Source organism: Elephas maximus, chromosome 3, assembly GCF_024166365.1.
Source record: "Elephas maximus indicus isolate mEleMax1 chromosome 3, mEleMax1 primary haplotype, whole genome shotgun sequence".
In the NCBI taxonomy this organism is placed as follows: Eukaryota; Metazoa; Chordata; class Mammalia; order Proboscidea; family Elephantidae; genus Elephas; species Elephas maximus.
In genome coordinates, this window is record NC_064821.1 from 172,676,866 (window position 1) to 172,702,204 (window position 25,339).

At 39.3% G+C, this 25,339-nt stretch overlaps 1 protein-coding gene across 2 annotated transcripts in view; it reads right to left on the bottom strand.

The window, feature by feature from the left end:
• The window catches only part of GPSM2 (G protein signaling modulator 2), a 64,794-nt gene extending 41,002 nt beyond the window's left edge, over positions 1-23,792 (bottom strand). The window contains exons 1-2 of one of the 2 annotated variants that reach the window (XM_049880184.1): positions 23,536-23,792; positions 233-538 (exon numbers count right to left, since the gene is read on the bottom strand). In XM_049880184.1, coding sequence (XP_049736141.1) covers positions 233-288 — 56 coding nt within the window. In that variant the 5' untranslated portion in view covers positions 289-538; positions 23,536-23,792. The remainder of the gene's footprint in view (positions 1-232; positions 539-23,535) is intronic. The other variant, XM_049880186.1, reaches the window with a different exon arrangement.
• Positions 23,793-25,339: the final 1,547 nt, after the last annotated feature.

The window sequence follows — 25,339 nt, forward strand, 5'->3', positions numbered from 1 at the left end:
TCCAGAGAATATTAATAAATAAATCATAATATATAATTGGTCTCTACCACCATTATCCTATAGAAAGAGTACAAAATGTTATAATAACCACAACAAAAAGGACATATTATTAACAGAAGGTACTATGGCTGAGATATTTAGAATATTTTCACATTTAAATTTGAAATGGATTAGCATTAAATACATGTTTAAATAAGCATTAAAAATCACCTACTAAGAAAGTAAGTCTTACCTGTAACGAACATGAAAAGAATGTTCTTCCCTCATGCTTATCAAATTTTCCTCCATCGAGTCATATTATAAGCTGAGTAAAATATGAAATTATCTTATTTTGTCCCAATCCAGTTCTTTACACTGTAGAATTATTTGCAGAACATTGTCGGGTTAGTACATTAATGAGTTGGTGTTAATATATCCTAAGCTCCTGCTTCTTCTTTATTAATTATGAAAGGAGGCCAATGTCATACAGCTTAAAGGTTCAAAATGTGTCCCAAATCCTTGCATCTCTGGCCCTTTCAGCAGCACCTCAGCAACATTTCTGCAAAAGGAATACAAGATGCTTTGCTTGAAGTCCTATTTTCAAAGAATAACCTACAGTAACCCCAGTCTGTACATAATCGCATAGCTAACTCCATAGACTGCTGTCATGTCAATCGCTTGAGAGACACAGCAGAGGGCTTAACTGTCAACACAGGGCTTCTAAACAAGGATGTGAATATATGACAGGCTTGATAACGGCACTTTAATTTTTAGAATTGGTTTTTAAAAATTTTATGTAATATCTTCTATTATAAACAGAGTGATATGTATCATATGAGTATCTAAAAACAAAATTATGATACCTCAAGCTTTTAAAAAGTGCTAGAGACAAATGAAATGAAAATTCAATAATTACTTGAACAAGTTAACTCTAAATAAACTCCATAAATTTATTTCTTCAAAGAAAATATCTGTGCTGATAATTAGAGTATAGTTGTACTCATCTGTTTTGAAAAAAAGGTCTTTAAGACGTTTTTATTATACTCAGTAGGTACAAAAGAAATGTAGTAAAAATAATAATAACACAATTAACATATATATAACACCACCCAGTTTAAGATAAAGAACATTACCATTGCCTTTAAAGTCTCCTGGGTGCCCCATTCTAACCCACCATCTCCCTTTACCCTCTAAGGTAATCTCTAAGCTGAATTCTATTCATCATTCCCTTGCTCGTCTTTATAACTTTACCACAAATGTTTGTATTACCCTAAATAATATATTGTTTGGTTGTATACACTTTTGGACTTACATAAATAGAGGATGTGGAACCAGGGATATCATTGCTGAAGTCAGATGGATCCTGACTGGAAGCAAAGAATACTGGAAAGATGTTTAACTGTGTTTTATTGACTATGCGAAGGCATTTGAGTGTGTGGATCATAACAAATTACAGATAACATTGAGAAGAATGGGAATTCCAGAACACTTAATTGTGCTCATGAGGAACCTGTACATAGATCAAGAGGCAGTCGTTCGGACAGAACAAGGGGATGCTGATTGGTTTAAAGTTAGGAAAGGTGTGCGTCAGGGTTGTATCCTTTCACCATGCTTATTCAATCTGTATGCTGAGCAAATAATCCGAGAAGCTGGATATTATGAAGACAGACGAACAGAGTACCAGGATTGGAGGAAGTCTCATTAACAACCTGTGTTATGCAGATGATACAACCTTGCTTGGTGAAAGTGAAGAGGACTTGAAGCACTTACTGATGAAGATCAAAGACCACAGCCTTCAGTAGGGATTACACTTCAACATAAAACAAAAATCTCACAACTGGACCAATAAGCAATATGATTATAAACGGCGAAAAAACTGAAGTTGTCAAGGATTTCATTTTACTTGCATCCACAATCAACACCCAAGGAAGCAGCAGTCAAGAAATCAAAAGATGCATCCCACTGGAAAAAGTTGCTGCAAAAGACGTCTTTAAAGTGTTAAAAAGCAAAGATGTAACCTTGAAGACAAAGTGCGCCTGACCCAAGCCATAGAGTTTTCAATTGCTTCATATACATGTGAAAGCTGGACAATGAATAAGGAAGACTGAAGAAGAACTGATCCCTTTGAACCGTGGTCCTGGCAAATAGTACTGAATATACCATGGACCGCCTTAAGAATGAACAACCAGAACGCTCCTTAGAAGCAAGGATGGCAAGATTACGTCTCACATACTTTGGACATGTTATAAGGAGGGATCAGTTTCCAGAGAAGGACATCATGCTTGGTAGAGGGTCAGTGAAAAAGAGGAAGACCCTCAAGGAGATGGATGGACACAGTAGCTGCAACAATGGGGTCAAGCATAACGATTGTGAGGATGGCACAGAGCCTGGCAGTGTTTCATTCTGTTGTACATAGGGTCGCTATAACTTGGAACCGACTTGATGCCACCTAACAAAAACCCTGTATTTTCTTTCGTAACTTGTTTTTACTCAGCATTGTTTCTGAGATTCATCTCATGTTGTTGCATACAGCTAAAATTCATTAATTTTTAATGCTATATCATATTCCATTGTATACCAAATATATTTTTAATTCTGCTGTTGATGGGCATTTGGGTTGTTTCTATTTTTTTCTATTGTTAATGAACACTGAAATTAAGAACTCAATGTATGGTTAAACATCAGGGCTGATATAGCTAAACAGAGAATAAGTGAACTAGAAAATATCTGAAGAAAATATTCAGAGTGTACACAAACAGATAAAGAAATGGAAAATCCTAAAGAGCAGTTCAAAAAAAAGAAGGACAAAATAAAAGGATTTAACATAGGCATAATAGGAGCACCAGAAGGAAATACAGAAAAAAGAGTAAAGGCAAAATCTCCACTGATAAAGACCAATAATTTTTCAGAATTGAAGAAAAACATTAACAGACTGAAGAAGCACACTAAGTTCTTAACAAGACAAATGAACATGAACTCATAACCAGACGGATCACAGAAAAACTACAGAACATCAGATATAAACTATAATCTTTAAGGTAACTGCTTAAAGAGACAAATAAGGAAAAGACGAATGTATAACAAAGCTGATAAACTAATAGGTACAATTATAAAATCCTGGAATCCTACAAATCAGTTAGCCCAACATCTCACTACACCACTCCTAGGAAGGTCATAAGGCAGGTAATCTTAATTCTGAATAGTTCATTTAGAAAGCCGTTCCATGCACTGAGCAGTCTATTTCTACCCATTTATCCTGGTTCTTCCTTCTTGTGCATGTACAATAAAGCTCAATTCCCTTTCCACTTAACATCTTTTTAAGTACTTTAGCTACAACATAATTAACACCCCTTGCTCTGGTAAATCAGAGAGATGTTAGTAAGGAACAGAGGAGTAAGGAGCTATAAGAAGGAAAAAGGTGGAAAGGACCAGCCTTGAGAATACTGATAAAACTTCCTAGAGAAAATGAGATTTTCACATTAATAACCAGTTTGGCACACAAGAAACACAAGATATTATGCCTCTTATCCCCTCCCTTGGCCATCAAAGGAAGCAGTGTCTTGAGAAAGGATGAAAAGATAAGTAGCAGCTATTCATCCAGCAAATCTCTCTTCTCTTGTCCATTGTGCCTCTTTTTTTCTTAATAAAAATATTAAAGGAAATTAGTGTAGCTATTCATAGCAATAGCTTCAAAAGGCATCTAGGTTATACAACAGCTAAACTGTTAACTAAACTGTCTTCCTATATTCACTGTAAGACTTAGGCTCTTCTTCATAAAATGAGGCAGAAGAAGATGTAAGACAATTATGCTAGAATTTAAATATTTCAGCCATGAGAACATAATGAAATTGCCATTTCTACTGATCATTATAAACATGTTCATTTCTTCCTTATTAAAATGTAAATATGTAGTTAAATGAACAAAGGTATATAAAATGAAGTTGCAAAATACCTTACTTGATTAAGATTGCACTGAGAACAATGTTTTAAATAACTAGAACAAGCAATAAGAGAGAATGCTATTCACCATTTTACTAAGGACAATTTATAATGTGGTTTTACTATTCTCAAAAGTATATCCAAAAAAAAAGTTACTGCTGTATTACAAGCTCCATAACAATTACTATACAGTACTTATCTTAAAATTATTCACTGAACTAACAAGCAATTCTTGATTCAATGATTCATGTTACAAAAACTCTATCACCAATTTAGTTACAATGTGTTCACTCACACATGCTCCACATTGCTGCTGCTGCTGTTGTCCTTAGCTGCCTTCCAGTCACCTCCTCCCCACCCCTCATAGCTGATTTTAGAAAGTATATTGACAGCCTTTCTTCCTAGTCTTAGTCTGGAAGCTCCACTAAAGCATAGCAGTGCCCAAGCCTCTACTGACAGAGGTGCACTGGCCAGGAATTGAACCCTGGTGTCCCACATAACCCAACCCACCCAGTGAAGAATTCTACCACTGAACTATCACTGCCTCCATTACATGGAATTAGCAAACACACTTCATATTTAACACAAAGTTTATATAGTGTAACACTATAAAATCTGGAACAAATACTAAATTATGAATTTGTTAATTAGGCTAAGAAAATGTAAAGACAGAACTGGGAACTAGAATAGAAAATATAGGTTTGAAAGAATACTGAGTGGTCATCAAGTTTACCTCCTACCTCCATTAAGACTTACAACTAGTAATTTGCAAGGAACACATACCTCCCTTAATAGTATCTCCCAGGTTTTAAGCAATGCTGCAAACACTTCACAGCTAACAAAACTGCCAGCTCACAGCATCTTGTGGTCTGACCGTAGAGAAATAAAAAACAAACCAGTCACTTTTTCCATATCCCAGAAAGGGACAGAAGCTATAGAAAGACAGACCAGTATATAACTCTGATTGCCTCACGTTTAGTTACCTGATTAGAAAGTCAAATAGGCCGACTCTGTCATATGGCTAGGTGGACTTTTAGGCTCTGTCCAAGGTATGCCAACAGAGTAGACAAGAAAGGCTGTTTCTTCGTCAAAGAAATGAAGGCCCTGCTTTACTCCACTGGCAATAAAAGGTTGCAAACTAGGGAATGGGGAAAGTGAAGGATACAGAGTTACATTTATATCTTTTGTCTTTTTTTCAATTTATCTAAACCATTTGTTCCTATCTGCAACTTGAAAGTTAATCAGACAATGAAGTTTTTCTTTTTTTGAGGTTTTTTCTTTTTAAGTTTTTATTGTGGTTTAAGTGAAAGCAAAAGAAAAAAAATTTTTTTTATATACAAATCAAGTCAGTCTCTCATACAAAAATTTATACACACCTTGCTATACACTCCTAGTTGCTCTCCCCCTAATGAGACAGCACACTCCTCTCCACCTCTATGTCCATGTCCATTCAGCCAGCTTCTGTCTCCCTCTGCTTTCTCATCTTGCCTCCAGACAGGAGCCGCCCACATAGTCTCATGTGTCTACTTGATCCAAGAAGCTCACTCCTCACCGGTATCATTTTCTGCCTTATAGTCCAGTCCAATCCCTGTCTGAAGAGTTGGCTTTGGGAATGGTTCCTGTCCTAGGCTAACAGAAGGTCTGGGGACCATGACCACAAGGGTCCTTCCAGTCTCAGTTAGACCATTAAGTCTGGTCTTTTTATGAGAATTTGAGGTCTGCATCCCACTACTATCCTGCTCCTTCAGGGGTTTTCTGTTGTGTTCCCTGTCAGGGCAGTCATCTGTTGTAGCCAGGCACCATCTAGTTCTCCTGGTCTCAGGCTGATGTAGTCTCTGGTTTACGTGGCCCTTTCTGTCTCTTGGGCTCATAATTACCTTGTGTCTTTGGTGTTCTTCATTCTCCTTTGCTCCAGGTGGGCTGAGACCAATTGATGCATCTTAGATGACCACTTGCTAGAGTTTAACACCCCAGATGCCACTCTCCAAAGCGGGATGCAGAATGTTTTCTTAATAGACTTTATCATGCCAGTTGACCTAGATGTCCCCTGAAACCATGGTTCCCAAACCCCAGCCCTTGCTACACGGGCCTTTGAAGTGTTCAGTTTATTCAGGAAAATTCTTTGCTTTTGCTTTAGTCCAGTTCTGCTGACCTCTCCTGTACTGTGTGTTGTCTTTCCCTTCACTTAAAACAGTTTTCGTCTACTGCCTAATTAGTGAATACTCCCTCCCTCCCCACTCTCTTAACCATCAAAGAATATTTTCTTCTATGTTTAAACTATTTCTTGAGTTCTTGCAATAGTGGTCTCATACAATATTTGTCCTTTTGCAACTGACTAATCTTACTCAGCATAATGCCTTCCGGATTCCTCCATGTTATGAAATGTTTCATGGATTCATCATTGTTCATCATTGCACAGTATTCCATCGTGTGAGTATACCGTAATTTATTTATCCATACCATAATTTATTTGTACCACTGTGTGAGTATACCATAATTTATTTATCCATTCATCCACTGATGGGCACCTTGGTTGCTTCCATCTTTTTGCTATTGTAAACAGTGTTGCAATGAACATGGGTGTGCATATATCTGTTCATGTAAAGGCTTTTATTTCTCTAGGATATATTCCAAGGAGTGGGATTGCTAGATCATATGGTAGTTCTATTTCTAGCTTTCTAAGGAGGTGCCAAATCGATTTCCAAAGTGGTTGTACCATTCTACATTCCCACCAGCAGTGTATAAGTGTTCCAGTCTCTCCATGGTGTCTCCAACATATATTATTTTGTGTTTTTTGGATTAATGCCAGCCTTGTTGGAGTGAGATTGAATCTCACTGTAGTTTTGATTTCCACTTCTCTAATGGCTTTTTTTTTTTTAATGGCTAATGCTCACGAGCATTTCTTCAAATATCTGTTAGCTATCTGAGTGCCTTCTTTAGTGAAGTGCCTGTTCATATTCTTTGCCCGTTTTTTAATTGGCTATTTGTCTTTTTGTTGTTGAGTTTCTGCAGTATCATGTGGATTTCAGAGATCAGACTCTGATTGGAAATGTCATAGCTAAAAACTTTTTCCCAGCCTGCAGGTAATCTTTTTACTCTTTTGGTGACATCTTTGGATGAGCATAGCTGTTTGATTTTTAGGAGCTCCCAGTTATCCAAGCTCCCAGCTTATGCCATGTATTAGGGCTCCTAGTGTTGTTCTATTTTTTCTTCCACGATCTTTATTGTTTTAGATTTTTATATTTAGGTCTTTGATCCATTTTGAGTTAGTTTTTGTACATGGTGTGAGGTATGGGTCTTGTTTCATTTTTTTACAGATGGATATCCAGTTATGCCACCAGCGTTTGTTAAAGAGACTGTCTTTTCCCCATTTAACTGACTTTGGCCTTTGTCAAATATCAGCTGCTCATATGTGGATGGACTTATGTCCGGATTCTCAATTCTGTTCCATTGGTCTATGTATCTGTTGTTGTACCAGTACCAGGCTGTTTTGACTACTGTGGCGGTATAATAAGTTCTAAAATCAGGTAGTGTGAGGCCTCCCACTTTGTTCTTCTTTTTCAATAATGCTTTACTTAACCAGGGCCTCTTTCCCTTCCATATGAAGTTGGTGATTTGTTTCTCCATCTCATTAAATTAAGTTTATTTTTCTTGTCTCCAGGCTAGATAACTTAAATTCTTTAATTTCTCTTTTCCTAATAATTTCCTCTAATATACAACACTCACATTCTCCAAATCCCCTTCAGCTGTAATGTTTCAAGTCAGATATAGTAGCCCTTCATCAATTTGGGCAGGAATAAATATAAAGGAAGAATCAAGAGCATATTTAAAACACATTTAAAATAAAGTTCTGTTATGTTAGAATTCAGGAGTACAGGTAAAAACAGATACACATCACATAATTATGGGGGTAGTAAAGTTTAATGTAAGATGCCAAAACATGCATCTCTAGAATAAACTCAAATAACTACCCCAGGTAAACAGGTTTTCTCTCAAAGTATGTATCTGTACGTAGACACCAATTTATTTTTAGATGGACTAAATATGATCTCACCTAATCCAAACTTCTAACTATATTTTATTGAAAGATAAAGTAGAAACAGGACAAAGAGTTATGACAGCAAGTATAAGGAACAAATACATGCAAACTACAAGTAGGAAAGTAAAAGCAGGAAGCTAAACGTAGGAAAAGGACATGAGAAGAGTATAAGGAAAAAGGGTGTAATAAACAGCCCAACAGAAGGCAAAGTTCAGAGCTTGATGTTAGTGTGGCAGGTGTTGAGAAGCCAACTTAAAAGTGAGAAAATACACTTTGGCAGCAGAACAGACTGATTTGGGAAATTTAGGACCTAAGGAAAGGGAAGTCAGGCCCCAAAATGGCCGGGTACTTGATTAAGTAATGTGACTAAGAGCACCAAGAGAAAAATGAGAACAATGCCCCTGACTAGATGTGAGAAGGCAAAGGTCAAGAAATAACAGACAGCTTTCAGGGTTTCCAATTTGAGGCAGGTGAGACAGTAGCACTCTCCACCAAACCAAAACCAAACCTGTTGCCGTCAAGTCGCTACTCATAGTGACCTTATAGAGCAGAGGAGAGCTGCCCCATATGGTTTCCAAGGAGCGCCTGGTGGATTCAAACTGCCAACGTTTTGGTTAGCAGCTGTAGCTCTTAACCAGTATGCTACAGGGTTTCCGCACTCTGCACAGTGACTGACAAATTGGATAGCAGGAGTGAGATTTCAGAGATGAAAAAAATGAAATACTTATATCAAACTTGTACCTGGTGAAGTGCTATATGCACAAATAGTAGCTGGAAGAAAAATAAAGGTATCATGCTACAGATAATTTGAAATTAGATAAAAAGTACAACACCAATAATTGGGGAGGAGCATGAAGTAAAAAAAAGTAGAACTGAGTAACTGATACTCCAGAAGTTTTGCACATCTTTAAAACTTAAAAAATAAATAAGAGTTACCAAACACACAATGAGGTATAAAATATTAATACTGCAAAAAGTCTGTGGCAAAAAAGAAATTCCAAAAGGAGAAAAAAGGAAAGCAATACATAAAAATTATGATTTTTTAATTCAATATAGTGTCCTTAAGCCAATACAATCAAAGTGTTACATAATACTGTAAGGAGAAACTCCAAAATCAAAACCAAACTCCTTGCTGTCAAGTCGGTTCCAATTCACAGCGACCCTGTAGGACAGGGTAAAACTGCCCCATAGGGTTTCCAAGGAGCACCTAGTGGATTCGAACTGCCAACTTTTTGGTTACACCTGAACTCTTAACCACTATGCCAGCAGGGTTTCCAAGAGGAACCCAAGACACTATAAAGACCCTTAAGTCTTCTTCCATACTATCAAAACAGATTATGTTAAATATGGTTTTAGTGCTAACTGATACTGTCATATAAACAAAATGTAGATTAAACAATCCCAAATTAATAAAATAAACTTAATCATATCGCTCAATAAAGTAGATTATACTTTCTATATCAGTCTGGAGAAGTGGAGGATTTACTATAGATTATGCCGTAAAAAGTTTATCGATAAAGCTTTCCTTAAGCAAATATATAATCCTGAAGTATGTATTCCAATTAAGAGCAAGTCTTAGTTTGTTGCTAACTTTTTTTTTTTTTTTATTAAGCTTCGAGTGAACATTTACCATTCCAATCAGTCTGTCACATGTAGGTTTACATACATCTTACTCCCTTCTCCCACTTGCTCTCCCCCTATTGAGTCAGCCCTTACAGTCTCTCGTTTCGTGCCAATTTTACCATCTTCCCTCTCTCTCTATCTTCCCATCCCCTCTCCAGTCAAGAGCTGCCAACACACTCTCCCGAGTCCACCTGATTTAATTAGCTCACTCTTCATCAGCATCTCTCTCCCCTCCACTGACCAGTCCTTTTCATGCTTGATGATTTGTCTTCGGGGATGGTTCCTGTCCTGTGCCATCAGAAGTTCTGGGGAGCATTGTCTCTGGGATTCCTCTAGTCACAATCATACCATTAGGTGTGGTCTTTTAATGAGAATTTGGGGTCTGTATTCCATTGGTCTCCTGCTCCCTCAGGAGTTGTCTGTTGTGCTTCCTGACAGGGCAGACATCGATTGTGGCCGGGCACCAACTAGTTCTTCTGGTCTCAGGATAATGTAGGTCTCTGGTTCATGTGGCCCTTTCTGTCTCTTGGGTTCTTAGTTGTCGTGTGACCTTGGTGTTCTTCCTTTGCCTTTGCTCCAGGTGGGTTGAGACCAATTGATGTATCTTAGATGGCCGCTTGTTGGCATTTAGGACCCCAGGCGCCACAATTCAAAGTGGGATGCAGAGTGTTTTCATAATAGAATTATTTTGCCCATTGACTTAGAAGTCCCCTCAAACCAAGTTCCCCAGACCCCAGCTCCTGCTCCGCTGACCTTTGAAGCTTTCATTTTATCCCGGAAACCTCTTTGCTTTTAATCCAGTCCAATTAGGCTGACCTTCCTTGTATTGAGTGTTGTCTTTCCCTTCACCCAAAGCAGTTCTTATCTACAGATTGATCAATAAAAAGCCCTCTCCCTTCCTCCCTCCCTCCCCCTTTGTAACCACATAAGTATGTGTTCTCCATTTTTTATATTTCTCAAGATCTTATAATAGTGGTCTTATACAATATTTGTCCTTTTGCAACTGACTCATTTCGCTCAGCATAATGCCTTCCAGATTCCTCCATGTTATGAAATGTTTCAGAGATTCGTCACTGTTCTTTATCGATGCGTAGTATTCCATTGTGTGAATATACCACAATTTATTTACCCATTTGTCCGTTGACGGACATCTTGGTTGCTTCCAGCTTTTTGCTATTGTAAACAGAGCTGCAATAAACATGGGTGTGCATATATCTGTTTGTGTGAAGGCTCTTGTATCTTTAGGGTATATTCCAAGGAGTGGGATTTCTGGGTTGTATGGTAGTCCTATTTCTAACTGTTTAAGATAACGCCAGATGGATTTCCAAAGTGGTTGTACCATTTTACAATCCCACCAGCAGTGTATGAGAGTTCCAATCTCTCCGCAGCCTCTCCAACATTTATTATTTTGTGTTTTTTGGATTAATGCCAGTCTAGTTGGTGTGAGATGGAATCTCATCGTAGTTTTAATTTGCATTTCTCTAATGGCTAATGATCGAGAGCATTTTCTCATGTATCTGTTGGCTGCCTGAATATCTTCCTTAGTGAAATGTGTGTTCATATCCTTTGCCCACTTCTTGATTGGGTTGTTTGTCTTTTTGTGGTTGAGTTTTGACAGAATCATGTAGATTTTGGAGATCAGGTGCTGGTCTGAGATGTCATAGCTGAAAATTCTTTCCCAGTCTGTAGGTGGTCTTTTTACTCTTTTGGTGAAGTCTTTAGATGAGCATAGGTGTTTGATTTTTAGGAGCTCCCAGTTATCTGCTTTCTCTTCATCATTTTTGGTAATGTTTTGTATTCTGTTTATGCCCTGTATTAGGGCTCCTAGGGTAGATCCTATTTTTTCTTCCATGATTTTTATCGTTTTAGTCTTTATGTTTAGGTCTTTGATCCACTTGGAGTTAGTTTTTGTGCATGGTGTGAGGTATGGGTCCTGTTTCATTCTTTTGCAAATGGATATCCAGGTATGCCAGCACCATTTGTTAAAAAGACTATTATTTCGCCAATTGACTGACACTGGTCCTTTGTCACATATCAGCTGCTCATACGTGGATGGATTTATATCTGGGTTCTCAATTCTGTTCCATTGGTCTATGTGCCTGTTGTTGTACCAGTACCAGGCTGTTTTGACTACTGTAGCTATATAATAGGTTCTGAAATCAGGTAGGGTGAGGCCTCCCACTTTCTTCTTTTTCAGTAATGTTTTGCTTATCCGGGGGTTCTTTCCTTTCCATATGAAATTAGTGATTTGTTTCTCTATCCCCTTAAAGTATGACATTGGTATTTGGATTGGAAGTGCGTTATATGTATAAACGGCTTTTGGTAGAATAGACATTTTTACTATGTTAAGTCTTCCTATCCATGAGCAGGGTATGTTTTTCCACTTAAGTATGTCCTTTTGAATTTCTTGTAGCAGAGTTTTATAGTTTTCTTTGTATAGGTCTTTTATATCCTTGGTAAAATTTATTCCTAAGTATTTTATCTTCTTGGGGGCTACTGTGAATGGTATTGATTTGGTTATTTCCTCTTCGGTATTCTTTTTGTTGATGTAGAGGAATCCAAGTGATTTTTGTATGTTTATTTTATAACCTGAGACTCTTCCAAACTCTTCTATTAGTTCCAGTAGTTTTCTGGAGGATTCCTTAGGGTTTTCCATGTCATCTGCAAATAGTGATAGCTTTACTTCCTCCTTACCAATCTGGATACCCTTTATTTCTTTGTCTAGCCTAATTGCCCTGGCTAGGACTTCAAGTACGATGTTGAATAAGAGCGGTGATAAAGGGCATCCTTGTCTGGTTCCCGTTCTCAAGGGAAATGCTTTCAGGTTCTCTCCATTTAGAGTGATATTGGCCGTTGGCTTTGCATAGATGCCCTTTATTATATTGAGGAATTCTCCTTCAATTCCTATTTTGGTAAGAGTTTTTATCATAAATGGGTGTTGAACTTTGTCAATTGCCTTTTCTGCATCTATTGATAAGATCATGTGGTTTTTATCTTTTGTTTTATTTATGTGATGGATTACATTAATGGTTTTTCTGATATTAAACCAGCCTTGCATACCTGGTATAAATCCCACTTGATCAGGGTGTATTATTTTTTTGATGTGTTGTTGGATTCTATTGGCTAGAATTTTGTTGAGGATTTTTGCATCTATGTTCATGAGGGATATAGGTCTATAATTTTCTTTTTTTGTAATGTCTTTACCTGGTTTTGGTATCAGGGAGATGGTAGCTTCATAGAATGAGTTGGGTAGTATTCCGTCTTTTTCTATGCTTTGAAATACCTTCAATAGTAATGGTGTTAAGTCTTCTCTGAAGGTTTGGTAGAACTCTGCAGTGAAGCCGTCTGGGCCAGAACTTTTTTTTGTTGGAAGTTTTTGGATTACCGTTTCAATCTCTTTTTTTGTTATGGGTCTACTTAGTTGTTCTACTTCTGAATGTGTTAGTTTAGGTAGGTAGTATTGTTCCAAGAATTTATCCATTTCTTCTAGGTTTTCAAATTTGTTAGAGTACAATTTTATACAGTAATTTGATATGATTCTTTTGATTTCATTTGGTTCTGTTGTGATGTGGTCCTTCTCGTTTCTTATTCGGGTTATTTGTTTCCTTTCCTGTTTTTCTTTAGTCAGTCTAGCCAATGGTTTATCAATTTTGTTAATTTTTTCAAAGAACCAGCTTTTGGCTTTGTTAATTCTTTCAATTGTTTTTCTGTTCTCTAATTCATTTAGTTCAGCTCTAATTTTTATTATTTGTTTTCTTCTGGTGCCTGATGGGTTCTTTTGTTGCTCAGTTTCTATTTGTTCAAGTTGTCAGGACAGTTCTCTGATTTTGGCTCTTTCTTCTTTTTGTATGTGTGCATTTATCGATATAAATTGGCCTCTGAGCACTGCTTTTGCTGTGTCCCAGAGGTTTTGATAGGAAGTATTTTCATTCTTGTTGCTTTCTAAGAATTTCCTTATTCCCTCCTTGATGTCTTCTATAACCCAGTCTTTTTTCAGGAGGGTATTGTTCATTTTCCAAGTATTTGATTTCTTTTCGATAGTTTTTCTGTTATTGATTTCTAGCTTCATTGCCTTGTGGTCTGAGAAGATGCTTTGTAATATTTCGATGTTTTGGATTCTGGAAAGATTTGTTTTATGCCCTAATATGTGGTCTATTCTAGAGAATGTTCCATGTGCACTAGAAAAAAAAGTATATTTTGCAGCAGTTGGGTGGAGAGTTCTGTATAAGTCAATGAGGTCAAGTTGGTTGATTGTTGTAAGTAGGTCTTCCGTGTCTCTATTGAGCTTCTTACTGGATGTCCTGTCCTTCTCCGAAAGTGGTGTGTTGAAGTCTCCTACTATATATGTGGAGGTGTCTATCTCACTTTTCAATTCTGTTAAAATTTGATTTATGTATCTTGCAGCCCTGTCATTAGGTGCGTAAATATTTAATATGGTTATGTCTTCCTGATCAATTGTCCCTTTTATCATTATATAGTGTCCTTCTTTATCCTTTGTGGCGGATTTAAGTCTAAAGTCTATTTTGTCAGAAATTAATATTGCTACTCCTCTTCTTTTTTGCTTATTGTTTGCTTGATATATTTTTTTCCATCCTTTGAGTTTTAGTTTGTTTGTGTCTCTAAGTCTAAGGTGTGTCTCTTGTAGGCAGCATATAGATGGATCGTGTTTCTTTATCCAGTCCGTAACTCTCTGTCTCTTTATTGGTGCATTTAGTCCATCTACATTCAGGGTAATTATAGATAAATAAGTTTTTAGTGCTGTCATTTTGATGCCTTTTCATGTGTGTTGTTGGCCATTTCATTTTTCCACATGCTTTTTTGTGCTGAGACGTTTTTCTTAGTAGCTTGTGAGATCCTCATTTTCGTAATGTTTAACTTTGTGTTTATTGAGTCGTTACGTTTTTCTTGGCTTTTTTCTTGAGTTATGGAATTGATATTCCTTTTTGTGGTTACCTTTTTATTTACCCCTATTTTTCTAAGTAAAAACCTAACTTGTATCCTTCTATATCGCCTTGTATCACTCTCCATCTGGCAGTTCAATGCCTCCTATATTTAGTCCCTCTTTTTGATTATTGTGATCGTTTATCTATTGATTTCCATGATTTCCTGTTATGTGTATTATTTTGTTTATTTATTTATTTTTTAGAATTAGTCTTAATTTGTTTGTTTTTATGCTTTCCCTATTTGAGTTGCGTTGATATCAGGACGTTCTGTTTTGTGACCTTGTATTGTGCTGGTACCTGATATTATTGGTCATCCGGCCAAACAATCTCCTTTAGCATTTCTTGCAGTCTTGGTTTAGTTTTTGCAAATTCTCTAAACTTGTGTTTATCTGTAAATATCTTAATTTCGCCTTCATATTTCAGAGAGAGTTTTGCTGGATATATGATCCATGGCTGGCAGTTTTTCTCCTTCAGTGTTCTGTATATGTCGTCCCATTCCCTTCTTGCCTGCATGGTTTCTGCTGAGTTGTCTGAACTTATTCTTATTGATTCTCCTTTGAAGGAAACCTTTCTTTTCTCCCTGGCTGCTTTTAAAATTTTCTGTTTGTCTTTGGTTTTGGCAAGTTTGATGATAATATGTCTTGGTGTTTTTCTTTTTGGATCAGTCTTAAATGGGGTTCGCTGAGCATCTTGGATAGATATCCTTTCGTCTTTCATGATGTCAGGGAAGTTTTGTGTCAGGATTTCTTCAACTATTTTCTCTGTGTTTTCTGTCCCCCCTCCCTGTTCTGGGACTCCAATCACTCGCAAGTTATCCTTCTTGATAGAGTCCCACATGATTCTTAGGGTTTCTTCATTTTTTTTAATTCTTTTATCTGAATTTTTTTCAGCTATGTTGGTGTTGTTTCCCTGGTCCTCCAGAAGTCCCAGTCTACATTCTAATTGCTCGAGTCTGCTCCTCTGACTTTCTATTGCGTTGTCAAATTCTGTAATTTTATTGTTAATCTTTTGGATTTCTACATGCTGTCTCTCTATGGATTCTTGCAACTTGTTAATTTTTCCACTATGTTCTTGAATAATCTTTTTGAGTTCTTCAACAGTTTTATCGGTGTGTTCCTTGGCTTTTTCTGCATTTATCCTAATTTCATTTGTGATATCTTTAAGCATTCTGTAAATTAGTTTTTTATATTCTGTATCTGATAATTCCAGGATTGTGTCTTCATTTGGGAAAGATTTTGATTCTTTTGTTTGGGGGGCTGGAGAAGCTGCCATGGTCTGTTTCTTTATGTGGTTTGATATGGACTGCTGTCTCCGAGCCATCACTGGGAAACTAGATTTTCCAGGTAGTCAGCTAAAAAAAAAATGCAGTCAGATCCCTATCTGAATTCTCCCTCTGGCTCCGGGTATTCGGATGTTAATGGGGCCGCCTGGGGAGGGTGGGGGAGGGATCAGAGAGCTAAGAGTGTAGCACCACAGAATATAGAGCTGAACACCGCGTTCATGCTCCGCCCCCGTCCGCCAAAATCCGGGCGGGACGGGTCCCCAGCTATGACGCTGCTTTCCTTGCTCAGAGACCAGTCACTTCCTCCCGGGGACTTCTGCCTCCGGTGCGCGGCACCGCTGGCGTGCACTGGGTGGGCGTTTCCTGGACGAACGGTTGGGCCCGCCCCCAGGATCTATTCAGGCGAATATATTTGGGCCCCGTGGTCACGCCCCGCCAGTGCGCGCGCCCAAATCCCAGCGGGACGACTTCCCGGCTGGGACGCTGCTTTCCCCATTCGGGGACCAGTCACTTCCTCCCGGGGACTTCTCCTTCCGGTGCGCCACACCTCTCGCACGAACTGGGTAGGCGTCACACCTGCACGGCCAGGTGGGCCCGCCCCCTGGGTCAATTCAGGGGAATAAAAATGGACCCCGCGCTCATGCCCCGCCTGCGCGCACGTGCACGCGCGCTCAAATCCCAGCGGAATGGCTCCCTGTCTGGGACGCTGCTTTCCCCGCTCCGAGACCAGTCACTTCCGGGGATTTCTCCCTCCGGTGTGCCGCGTCCCACGCGCGGACTGGGTGTGCGTCCTCCCTCACGAACGTGTGGACCCCGTCCCGGGGTCACTTTAGGGAAATATAGCTGACCCTCCCCCACTTGCGCCCCGCCTGCTTCTCGCCTAACTCCCGGTGGGACGGCTCGCCCGCTGGGACGCTGTTCTCCCCACTCCCAGATCAGTCACTGCCTCCCGGGTGCTTCTCCCTCTGGCTGCGCCTCTACGCCGCCCGCGCCAACCAGCTAGACTTCCTCCCGGGATGTGTTCGGGGGGGAAGGGGTGGGCCCCCCTTCTGTGCCATCTACCCCCTGGGCTCTGCCCCAGATCAGGCTCCAAAGGTCACCTGCCTGGTACGCTGGCTCCTGGTTCTGAAAACGGTCGCTGTCTGCCCGTATTTGTTCGTTTTCCGTCTCTAAGTCTGTGCTTGTTGTTCAGAGTTGGTAGATTGTTATGTATGTGATCGATTCCCTTGTTTTTCCGAGTCTTTGTTGCAAGAGGGATCCGCAGTAGCGTCCACCTAGTCCGCCATCTTGGCCCCGCCTCCTGTTGCTAACTTTTAAATTTGTAAGAATCAATGTTCAGTCTGTGAGGCGCTAGGCCAAGTTAGTTCACAAAACAAGTATAACTACCAGAATGATGAGCTAAACACATTTTACTATAGTAATAAATAAGTTGTTCGTGACTCTCAATCAGCCAAATAAGGTATCAGAATAAAACTCAAAGGATAGATTAGAATAATGGTTAAAGATCTCAAATAAAACTCTACCTTAAATACACACACCAGTCAGAATGATTCCCTACTGTATCTGAAATTTATTCTCAAGTGCCATTATGAAGGAGAACAAGTACATGCAAAGTGAAAAAAAAAAAAAACACAAAACCAAACCCAGTGCTGTCTAGTCGATTCCGACTCACAGCGACCCTATAGGACAGAGTAGAACTACCCGATAGAGTTTCCAGGGAGTGCCTGGCGGATTTAAACTGCCGACCTTTTGGTTAGCAGGCGTAGCGCTTAACCACTATGCCACCAGGGTTTCCATGCAAAGTAAGGGCACTATTAATTTCAAGTTTTCATTTTTATTTTGGTAGATTTCCAAAATACAAACTTCAGGTCAATCTATGGACAATTATAGATGTAAAACAAGGAATGCAGCTGAGCAACAATTTCAGAGAAAAAGATAATTTTTCTAATATCTAGCAAGAATTACTTCTCACGTTTTTCAAATATTTACACTGAAAGCCTTTCCACTCTGAACAATTCAACAATATAAACCTCCTTTCTGGGGATAACATTATATTTTTAACCATTGTATAAAGCTAAAAGTATCCCCCACCAATTCTTCCTGAATAACCAAAATATTAATAAAAGCCATACATGAAATTTCAAATTAGGTAAGTGCTAAGCCTTCATCTTAGCACTGTTATTATTAAACAGTGAGAAAGGCCAAGTTTTATGAGTCTACTTACCCAGGAAATGCTAATCGTTTGCAGGCCAACACTAGTTTCTAGCAATCCCTACACCAAAAATAAATAAATAAAACCTGTTGCCCCCGAGTCTATTGCAACTCATAGTGACCCTACAGGACAGAACAGAACTGCTCCAGAGGGTTTCCAGGGCTGTAAATCCTTACAGACACAGACTGTCATATCTTTCTCTCATGGAGAGGCTGGTGGGTTTGAACTGCCAACCTTTTGGTTAGCAGCTAAGTGCTTAAACACTGTGCCACAAAGGCTCCCCACACAGGGATATAATAATAATTGCTGCACAAGCAGCCTCTTAGTGTCTTAGGGTTTGGTGGTCCATGAAAGTTAGAAAGATGTTGAATGCTTAAGATTTTTCTAGGGGGCGATAAACTAGAAAAGGACTCTATTTTTAATTACACATAGAGTCAATCTGAATTATGCCAGTGACTATACTAATCATTAAGACTGCTGGTTTGTATTTTATGATGTTTTCTTTTACATATGTGAAGCGTGTTATTTCTCGGGGATAGCTATGCGTTGGAACCAACTCGACAGCACCTAATACAATACAAATAATTGAAGGTTAATTAGCAGTGTAACTAAAGTAGGAATGCTGCCAGTCTCCTTTAAAAAAAAAATTTTTGTAATTGTAATCCTTAGTGACTACAATAATTCAATAGAGAACAGAAGCAGCTGCTTAAAATTTTCAAGGACAAAAGGAAGTTACTTCTACGCAACATTACTAATCTTGGTTACATTTTCCCCAGCAAAGCAGTTATTGAACCAAAAGTCCTGCTCTAACAAACATTTATTTACATTTAAGAATATAAACATGTTCAACTGAAGAGAAAGTCTTATTTTTTCCCTATTACTTGGTTTTTATTTCTCAGCAAACTGAAATACAGAATTTAAGAATGCTAATTTTCCCTCCTATAAGACAATTTTAAACAGAAGTGGTTCTTTCAAACCATTAGTAAAATAGCCTTTTGAAAGACTTTCAATTAGATATTTGCATAAGAAAAATGATCTCTAGTTACTTATAAGCATACAAAATTAGATATACAGAAGCACCGTAAATTCAAGATTATGGAAGATATGATAACTCACAAACAAAAAGAACACTCTTATTTTTCATCAACCCTAACCATACTTTCAATGCTTTCCAAATGACCATCCTGGTTCCCAGAGCAAGAGATTATAAGAAAATGTCTGCAATCTAAAAACACTGAAGATGCCACATGAAGCCCAATTGCTACCCCCAAAACCCGAATATATTTATTAGCCCTTACCCTTTCCTATCTGTAATCATTTCATTAATATATATTTAAATGTTATTTATTTATGTCTATCTTTTTTTTTTAGGGACTTCATGATGTAATTAATAGGATCTCAAAGAAGTAAATTCAGGATAAACATAATCGTATAACACATTACTATATCAGAGTAAAAAAAGAAAAAAACTTATCAGGCAACAATGGGAAGTACACAACTTTGAGAAAAATTGGTTACCAAGTCACCAGAGAACATGACCTACCGACACATCTTATTACAATACTGGTCAGTCATCAGCTTAAATCAATCAACACATATATGTGATCATTTAAAAACTCAATAGGGACATGCAAAAGGAGTGGTCCTTTGCATGGAGCATTGTTCTTGAGTCAGAAAATTAGGGCTCTCCTTTTTTAGTTCACATTCTACAAATTATTAAAAGTTCAAACAGCAAATGCTGTTTTTAGATGTGAAATCAAGCAAAACTTTACCCTTCAGATTAGAAAAGTACTACAGAAAAATGGCACAACAGCATGATGATAAACTAGTTTCTTAACAGAAGGACTTTAAAAGGCAAAATCAGTTTTGAAACACATTTTTAAGCAGAAATAAATCTCGAATTCCAAAGGATTATAAATGCCTAGGAAGGGTCCTCAGAGTTTGAATTTAGAATTTGGAGGAAAATATATTAAACACGACTGTCCTCTCCTCCCCAAAATTACCACCATTCTGTGGAAAAATGTTTTTATTTGATTCAATGTTACTGAATGACATGGGGAGAATTAATTAATTCTAACTAAAAAGGACCAGGAAAAGCTTTTTGGGAGCAAGGACACCTGTACTGCACCTTGAAGGATGGACAGATCTTAGGCAAATAGAGGAAAGCCATTGCAGTAGGAAGCCGCCTCTTGTCATCTCATAGCACCAAGCACATTGCTTTGCATGTAAGAGACTTCCAATGAACTGTTTTGATTTTTTGCCTGACAAGATAGGAAATTTGAAGCAGCAAAGAATTCTGCAATAGAGAGAAAACTAGACTAATACATTTCTGCTCTATAGTAAAGAGTATATTCATATTCCTATTTCATGTAAATAACTCAGAAGAGGCTTACTCGTAATTTATAAATATTTTCATAAAGATCAGTACAAGGATATTGAAAATGTTATATGAATTGTAAGGTAAGGAAAGGAGAATAACAGTCCTAAAAGGTTCTGCATAGTTCACAAAAACACAGGATCTACAGGCATTTTATAAGTAAGATTATGTTCCCACAAATGGAGTCCAGACACATGGAGGAGCTTTAAACACATGCACTGAAGCAATACTGCATGTGCTTTGGGATAAGGCAGGCCATAGTGTGAATCCCAGCAGAGTGACGTATCAGTTACGTGATCCTGAGCAAGTTATTTATACTCTGGGAGTTGGTTTGAGCATAATGACACTTACCTAAGATATGTGTTGTGATGATTAAAGATATGATTTATAAAGCACTTAACACAGTGCCTGGCTTTAGTACTTAACAAAAGCACTCAACAAAGTGTAGTAGTCATAATGATAATAGCTGTTGTTAGTATTACAAAATAAAATCTGAGTCTAAATCTATGTCAGGTTTTTAATTTTAAAATTCCAGAGAACTCATTATAACATTTTATCTTTACCATAAGACCAGAAGGACTGGGTGGCACCCAGTTACCATTACTGAACATTTTAATCAGATTCCATAGAAGAATCCTGATCAAAAGGGGTAAAATGCAGAACAGAATTTCAAATTCTCATGGATTCCAGACTTTCCTAGAGCCATGGAGGGTGGATGAACCCCTGAAACTACCGCCCTGAGATAATCTTTAAATCTTAAACCAAAAATATCCCCTGAAGTCTTAAAGCCAAACAATAGTTTTGCTTAACTAGTAAAAAAGGTCTGCCTTGAGCATTATGCTGTTTTAGAAACTATCTATATGGGATCAAATTGACAACAGCAACTCAAAAGATTAGACAGAAACCTTAGAGGGCAATGAGTTTATGTTAATGAGAGGAACAACTCAGAAAAGGAAGGTGACAATGGTTGCACAAACTGAAGAATGTAATCAATGTCACTAAATCGTATTTGTAGAAACTGTTGAATTGCTGTTTTGCTGTGTATATTCTCTACAACAAAATTTAAAGAAAAAAATAAAGCATATGTCCTCCTCCAAGAAAAAAATATCTTTAGAAATAATTAAAAATCTTAGAAATATTTTATGCTTTAAGAACAAGGCCATTTGAAACTACTATATCCTATCATTGTTATAGTTAGCCTAGTACTAAGTCTCAGATTTATTAAAAATACATATATATTTGTAACAATGCATGTCTGGTTTAATAAAAGGAAAACACAACTAAACTGCTTATCCAGCCAAAGAAGATTTGGGGGAAATGCTTCTACCACAACATCACACAACTTTTTACTTTGTAACCACTCCTTATAAATAATAGAGTGAGAAACAGCCTTGCCAAAAGGAGCCCATGGTAAGGTGTATGTAAAGAAGAGCAGGTATGAGGCTGCCCCTGGTGCTCTGCATCTCACACCCCTTTACTTACACACACGCTCTTCTTAGGTTGCTTATTCACCTCTAGATCACTCAAGCAAAGCCACTTACGATAGTGAGAACCCAAGGAAAAGTGGTATCTATCAGAGGTAACCACACTGGCGGTTATCAGGCCAGAAGTCTTCGGTGCACCCTTCTGAAGAGGCTGCTTGAAAATTCAGCGGGTTGTTATATTAACTTCCCCCACTCATCAAAAAGAACTCCAGGAGGTGCCTGACTGAATGAAAGGGAAAGCCAAGAACCTACTCCGTTTAACTCTAGGGAAGGGTTAAATTATGCATTAAGGCAAAGAAAATTTCCATCCTTCCTTTCTCTTTTCTCCTTTTCTTTAACAGAGTTAAAATCATCTAACTGGTTACTATTAAAACATAAAGCAGTTAGAGATTTTCCAATTCTTACTACTTGAAGGTATCCTAGAGGTTTTCGGAGAAGGGGCTTTTAAAAAAAATTCTATGCTTACTAAAAAAAAAAAACTAGTTACTAGTAAAACGTAACTGGTTACTATTAAAACATAAAGAAACTCTGTTTAAGAAAACGAATAAGGAAGGATGGAAATTTTCTTTGCCTTAATGCATAATTTAATCCTTCCGTAGAGTTAAACGAAGTAGGTTCTCTGCTTCCCTTTCCTCAGGCAGGTATAGGAGTTCTTTTCGGTGTGTGTGGGAAGTTAACAAGCAGTCGAATTTTCAAGCAGCCCCTTCAAAGGATGCACCGAAGACTTCATAATCGCCAGTGCGGTTAAAAACCAAAAAACCCAAACCCACTGCCATCGAGTCTATTCCGACTCACAGCGGTTACCTCTGATAAATACCACTTTTGCTTGGGGTCTCACTATCAGAAGCAGCTTTGCTTGAATGATCTGGAAGTGAGTAAGTGTGTGTGTAAGGGGTGTGGGATGCGAAGCACCAGGGGCAGTCTCATACCTGCTCTTCTTCACACCTTACCACGAGCTCGTTCGGCAAGGCAGTTTCACACGCTATTATGCAGAAAGAGTGGTTACAAAGTAAAACTTTTTGTAGCAACTACCAACTTCTATATTATTTTATACCAATTTCTATAGTAAATCAGATAGGTGCAAAAAAAATCACGAATTAAAATACGGTAAGCGCAGGTATTTGACTAAAGTTTTGGCTATCAAGCGCACGGACCAAAAAAAATGAATGCATTGTGCTTCATTATGAATTCCGCAGGGATTCGGATTTTTAATGTGTTTGTTACGCTTCGATTACGTGAGCTGTCACTGTATTCTATTTTCATTTTTAAAAAAGATATTAGGGAACCAAGTTCTTCGGCTTTACTCTCATTTAAATAACAAGAAAACAACTGAGCGTTCGTCCTGGTGATGTGAGCGGCTTCTCAGCCGAGTTTCTGGCTTCTGGAGTCGGGTCTATCCCGAACCCCCAGCCCGACGCCCTCGACGCCGCGTCCCCGCAGCGCCCACAGGTCAGGGAAGCCCCCGGCCCCGCCGAGGACCCCGTCCCCACGCCTCCTCCACCCCGAACCCCGCTCGGCCGGCCTGAACAAAGGAGGTCGCCCCTCAGTCACAGAAGCCGCCCCCCACACGCACACGCTTGCACCCCTCCCTGCCGCCGCCCTCGTGAGGCGCCCCCAGGCGCCCGCAGCTTCCTCCGCGCCCCGCGGCAGAACTCACCTCCAGCGGGCTGGCGGGTTGGGGGTGCGCTGAGAAGCCGCAGGAGCGGCCGCCTCGGGCGACAGGCGGCTGTCCGCGGGCCCTCCCTCAGGCGGGTCGCGGCGCCGCGGGCGGAGAGCCAGGCAGGGGCACCGCGGGAGGCCGGCGCGCGCCCCCCGTCCCCGCCCCCGGCAGGTCACGTGAGCCAGAGCTCCGGGGGCTCTCCTCTCCTCTCCCGCCGTCGCACCGCCGCCGAGCAGCCCGCAGCGCCGCCCGCACTCAGCGTCCTCCCTGCTCTGCGCCTGCGCTGCAGCTCCGGGGGCTCCCATTCAAACCGACCCCGCCCCGCGTCTTTCGGACCGGCCAATGGCCGGGGACGGGGGCGGGGCCGAGCAGTAGTTCGCTCGCTGCCTACTCCCTCTCGGGCGTGGTGCCTTCGGGTCAGGCTGAGGGGAGCTTGGGGGACTTTGCCCTCAGCTGCTCTGACGCCCGTCCTCAACCACCACACTGAAGTAACTTCCCTCTCCTCTTATTTCTTCTTCAGACGCTGAAGAGTGGGGCGATAAATATACGTTCCAGGTAGGGTTCTTCAGACAGGGTCTCGCCTGGACCCCTTTCAAAGATGGGACCGCGAAACAAGTGCCTCCTTGCTTTGAGGCTCGGTGCCGCCTTGTAGAATGAGCATTCACAGCGGCATATGCGGGATGTTTAAGAAAAACAGGGCTCTATGAAAGGAACAGAGGGACCCGTGTGAAAGTCTGAACAAGGCAGCCTCAGTTCTTGAGGTTGTGTCACAATGCTGGCGCTTCCAGCTGTTAAAAACCAAACTTTATGTTGACGACAGAATCTCTGGTTCTTAGGAAAACTGGATGACGATTTTACTCGGTTTCAGGCAACTGAGTTCCAAATATACTGGGAAGTGTAAGTTTTAGTTCCGTTACTTCCCGTCCACGTCGTGTTAATCCCCCCAAATAGGTCTCAGTTTGTTCTCCTTCCCAAATACCAAGACTACAGCCTCTGGGCTAAAGAATCTGATGAATTTAAATTAGATTATTTCTCAAAAAGACATTTCTCCACTGAAATGAGATTTCAATATTTCTACAGGCTTAAGTACGTTAAAGAAAACCCTAATTCCAGGATTTCTCTGAATGATAGCCAAAACCAGTGACCCAAGAAGCTGCTTCGGAAGGTGTTACAACAAAGCAGTTAGAGTATCAGCTTTGGCATCACACTAGACCCGGGTTTGAGTTCCATCTCTGCCACTTACTGCCTGGCTGACTTTGAGCAAGTTAGCCTTAATTTCCTCAACTGGAAACCACGGATAATAAATCCTCTTCTAATAAAGATAGTAAAGTAAGGCTTGTTAGTTAACATAGTGCCTGACACAATAGAAACTGTTCAGTAAATGGTACCTGTTGTCATTGTTATCAACAACCACCTTTAATGTCAGGCTCTCATAAGCAATTGAATTAATTGTCTTACTATTTCAGAGGCAGATATTACAATTCCTTCTTACTCATAAATTCTTCTTGGGTATTAATATGAAAGCTACAAAGGAAATCCAATATATCAAATTCACTATATCCAAAATCAATCATCCCCCCCCAACCCCAGCAAATCTTCTCTTACACATGAGGACCCTATCCCTCATAATAGTCATCTTTATCTTTCCAATTACTCAAGTGGAATTACCTTCTAAAAGGCATAAATTATATTACGTCATTCTCCAAGTACCTAAGGAAAACTTCTCTGAGGATGTAGCATTCAAACTGATAATTGAATCTCGAGAAGAAACCAGCCTTCAAGTGAAGTTCAGGAAAGAGCA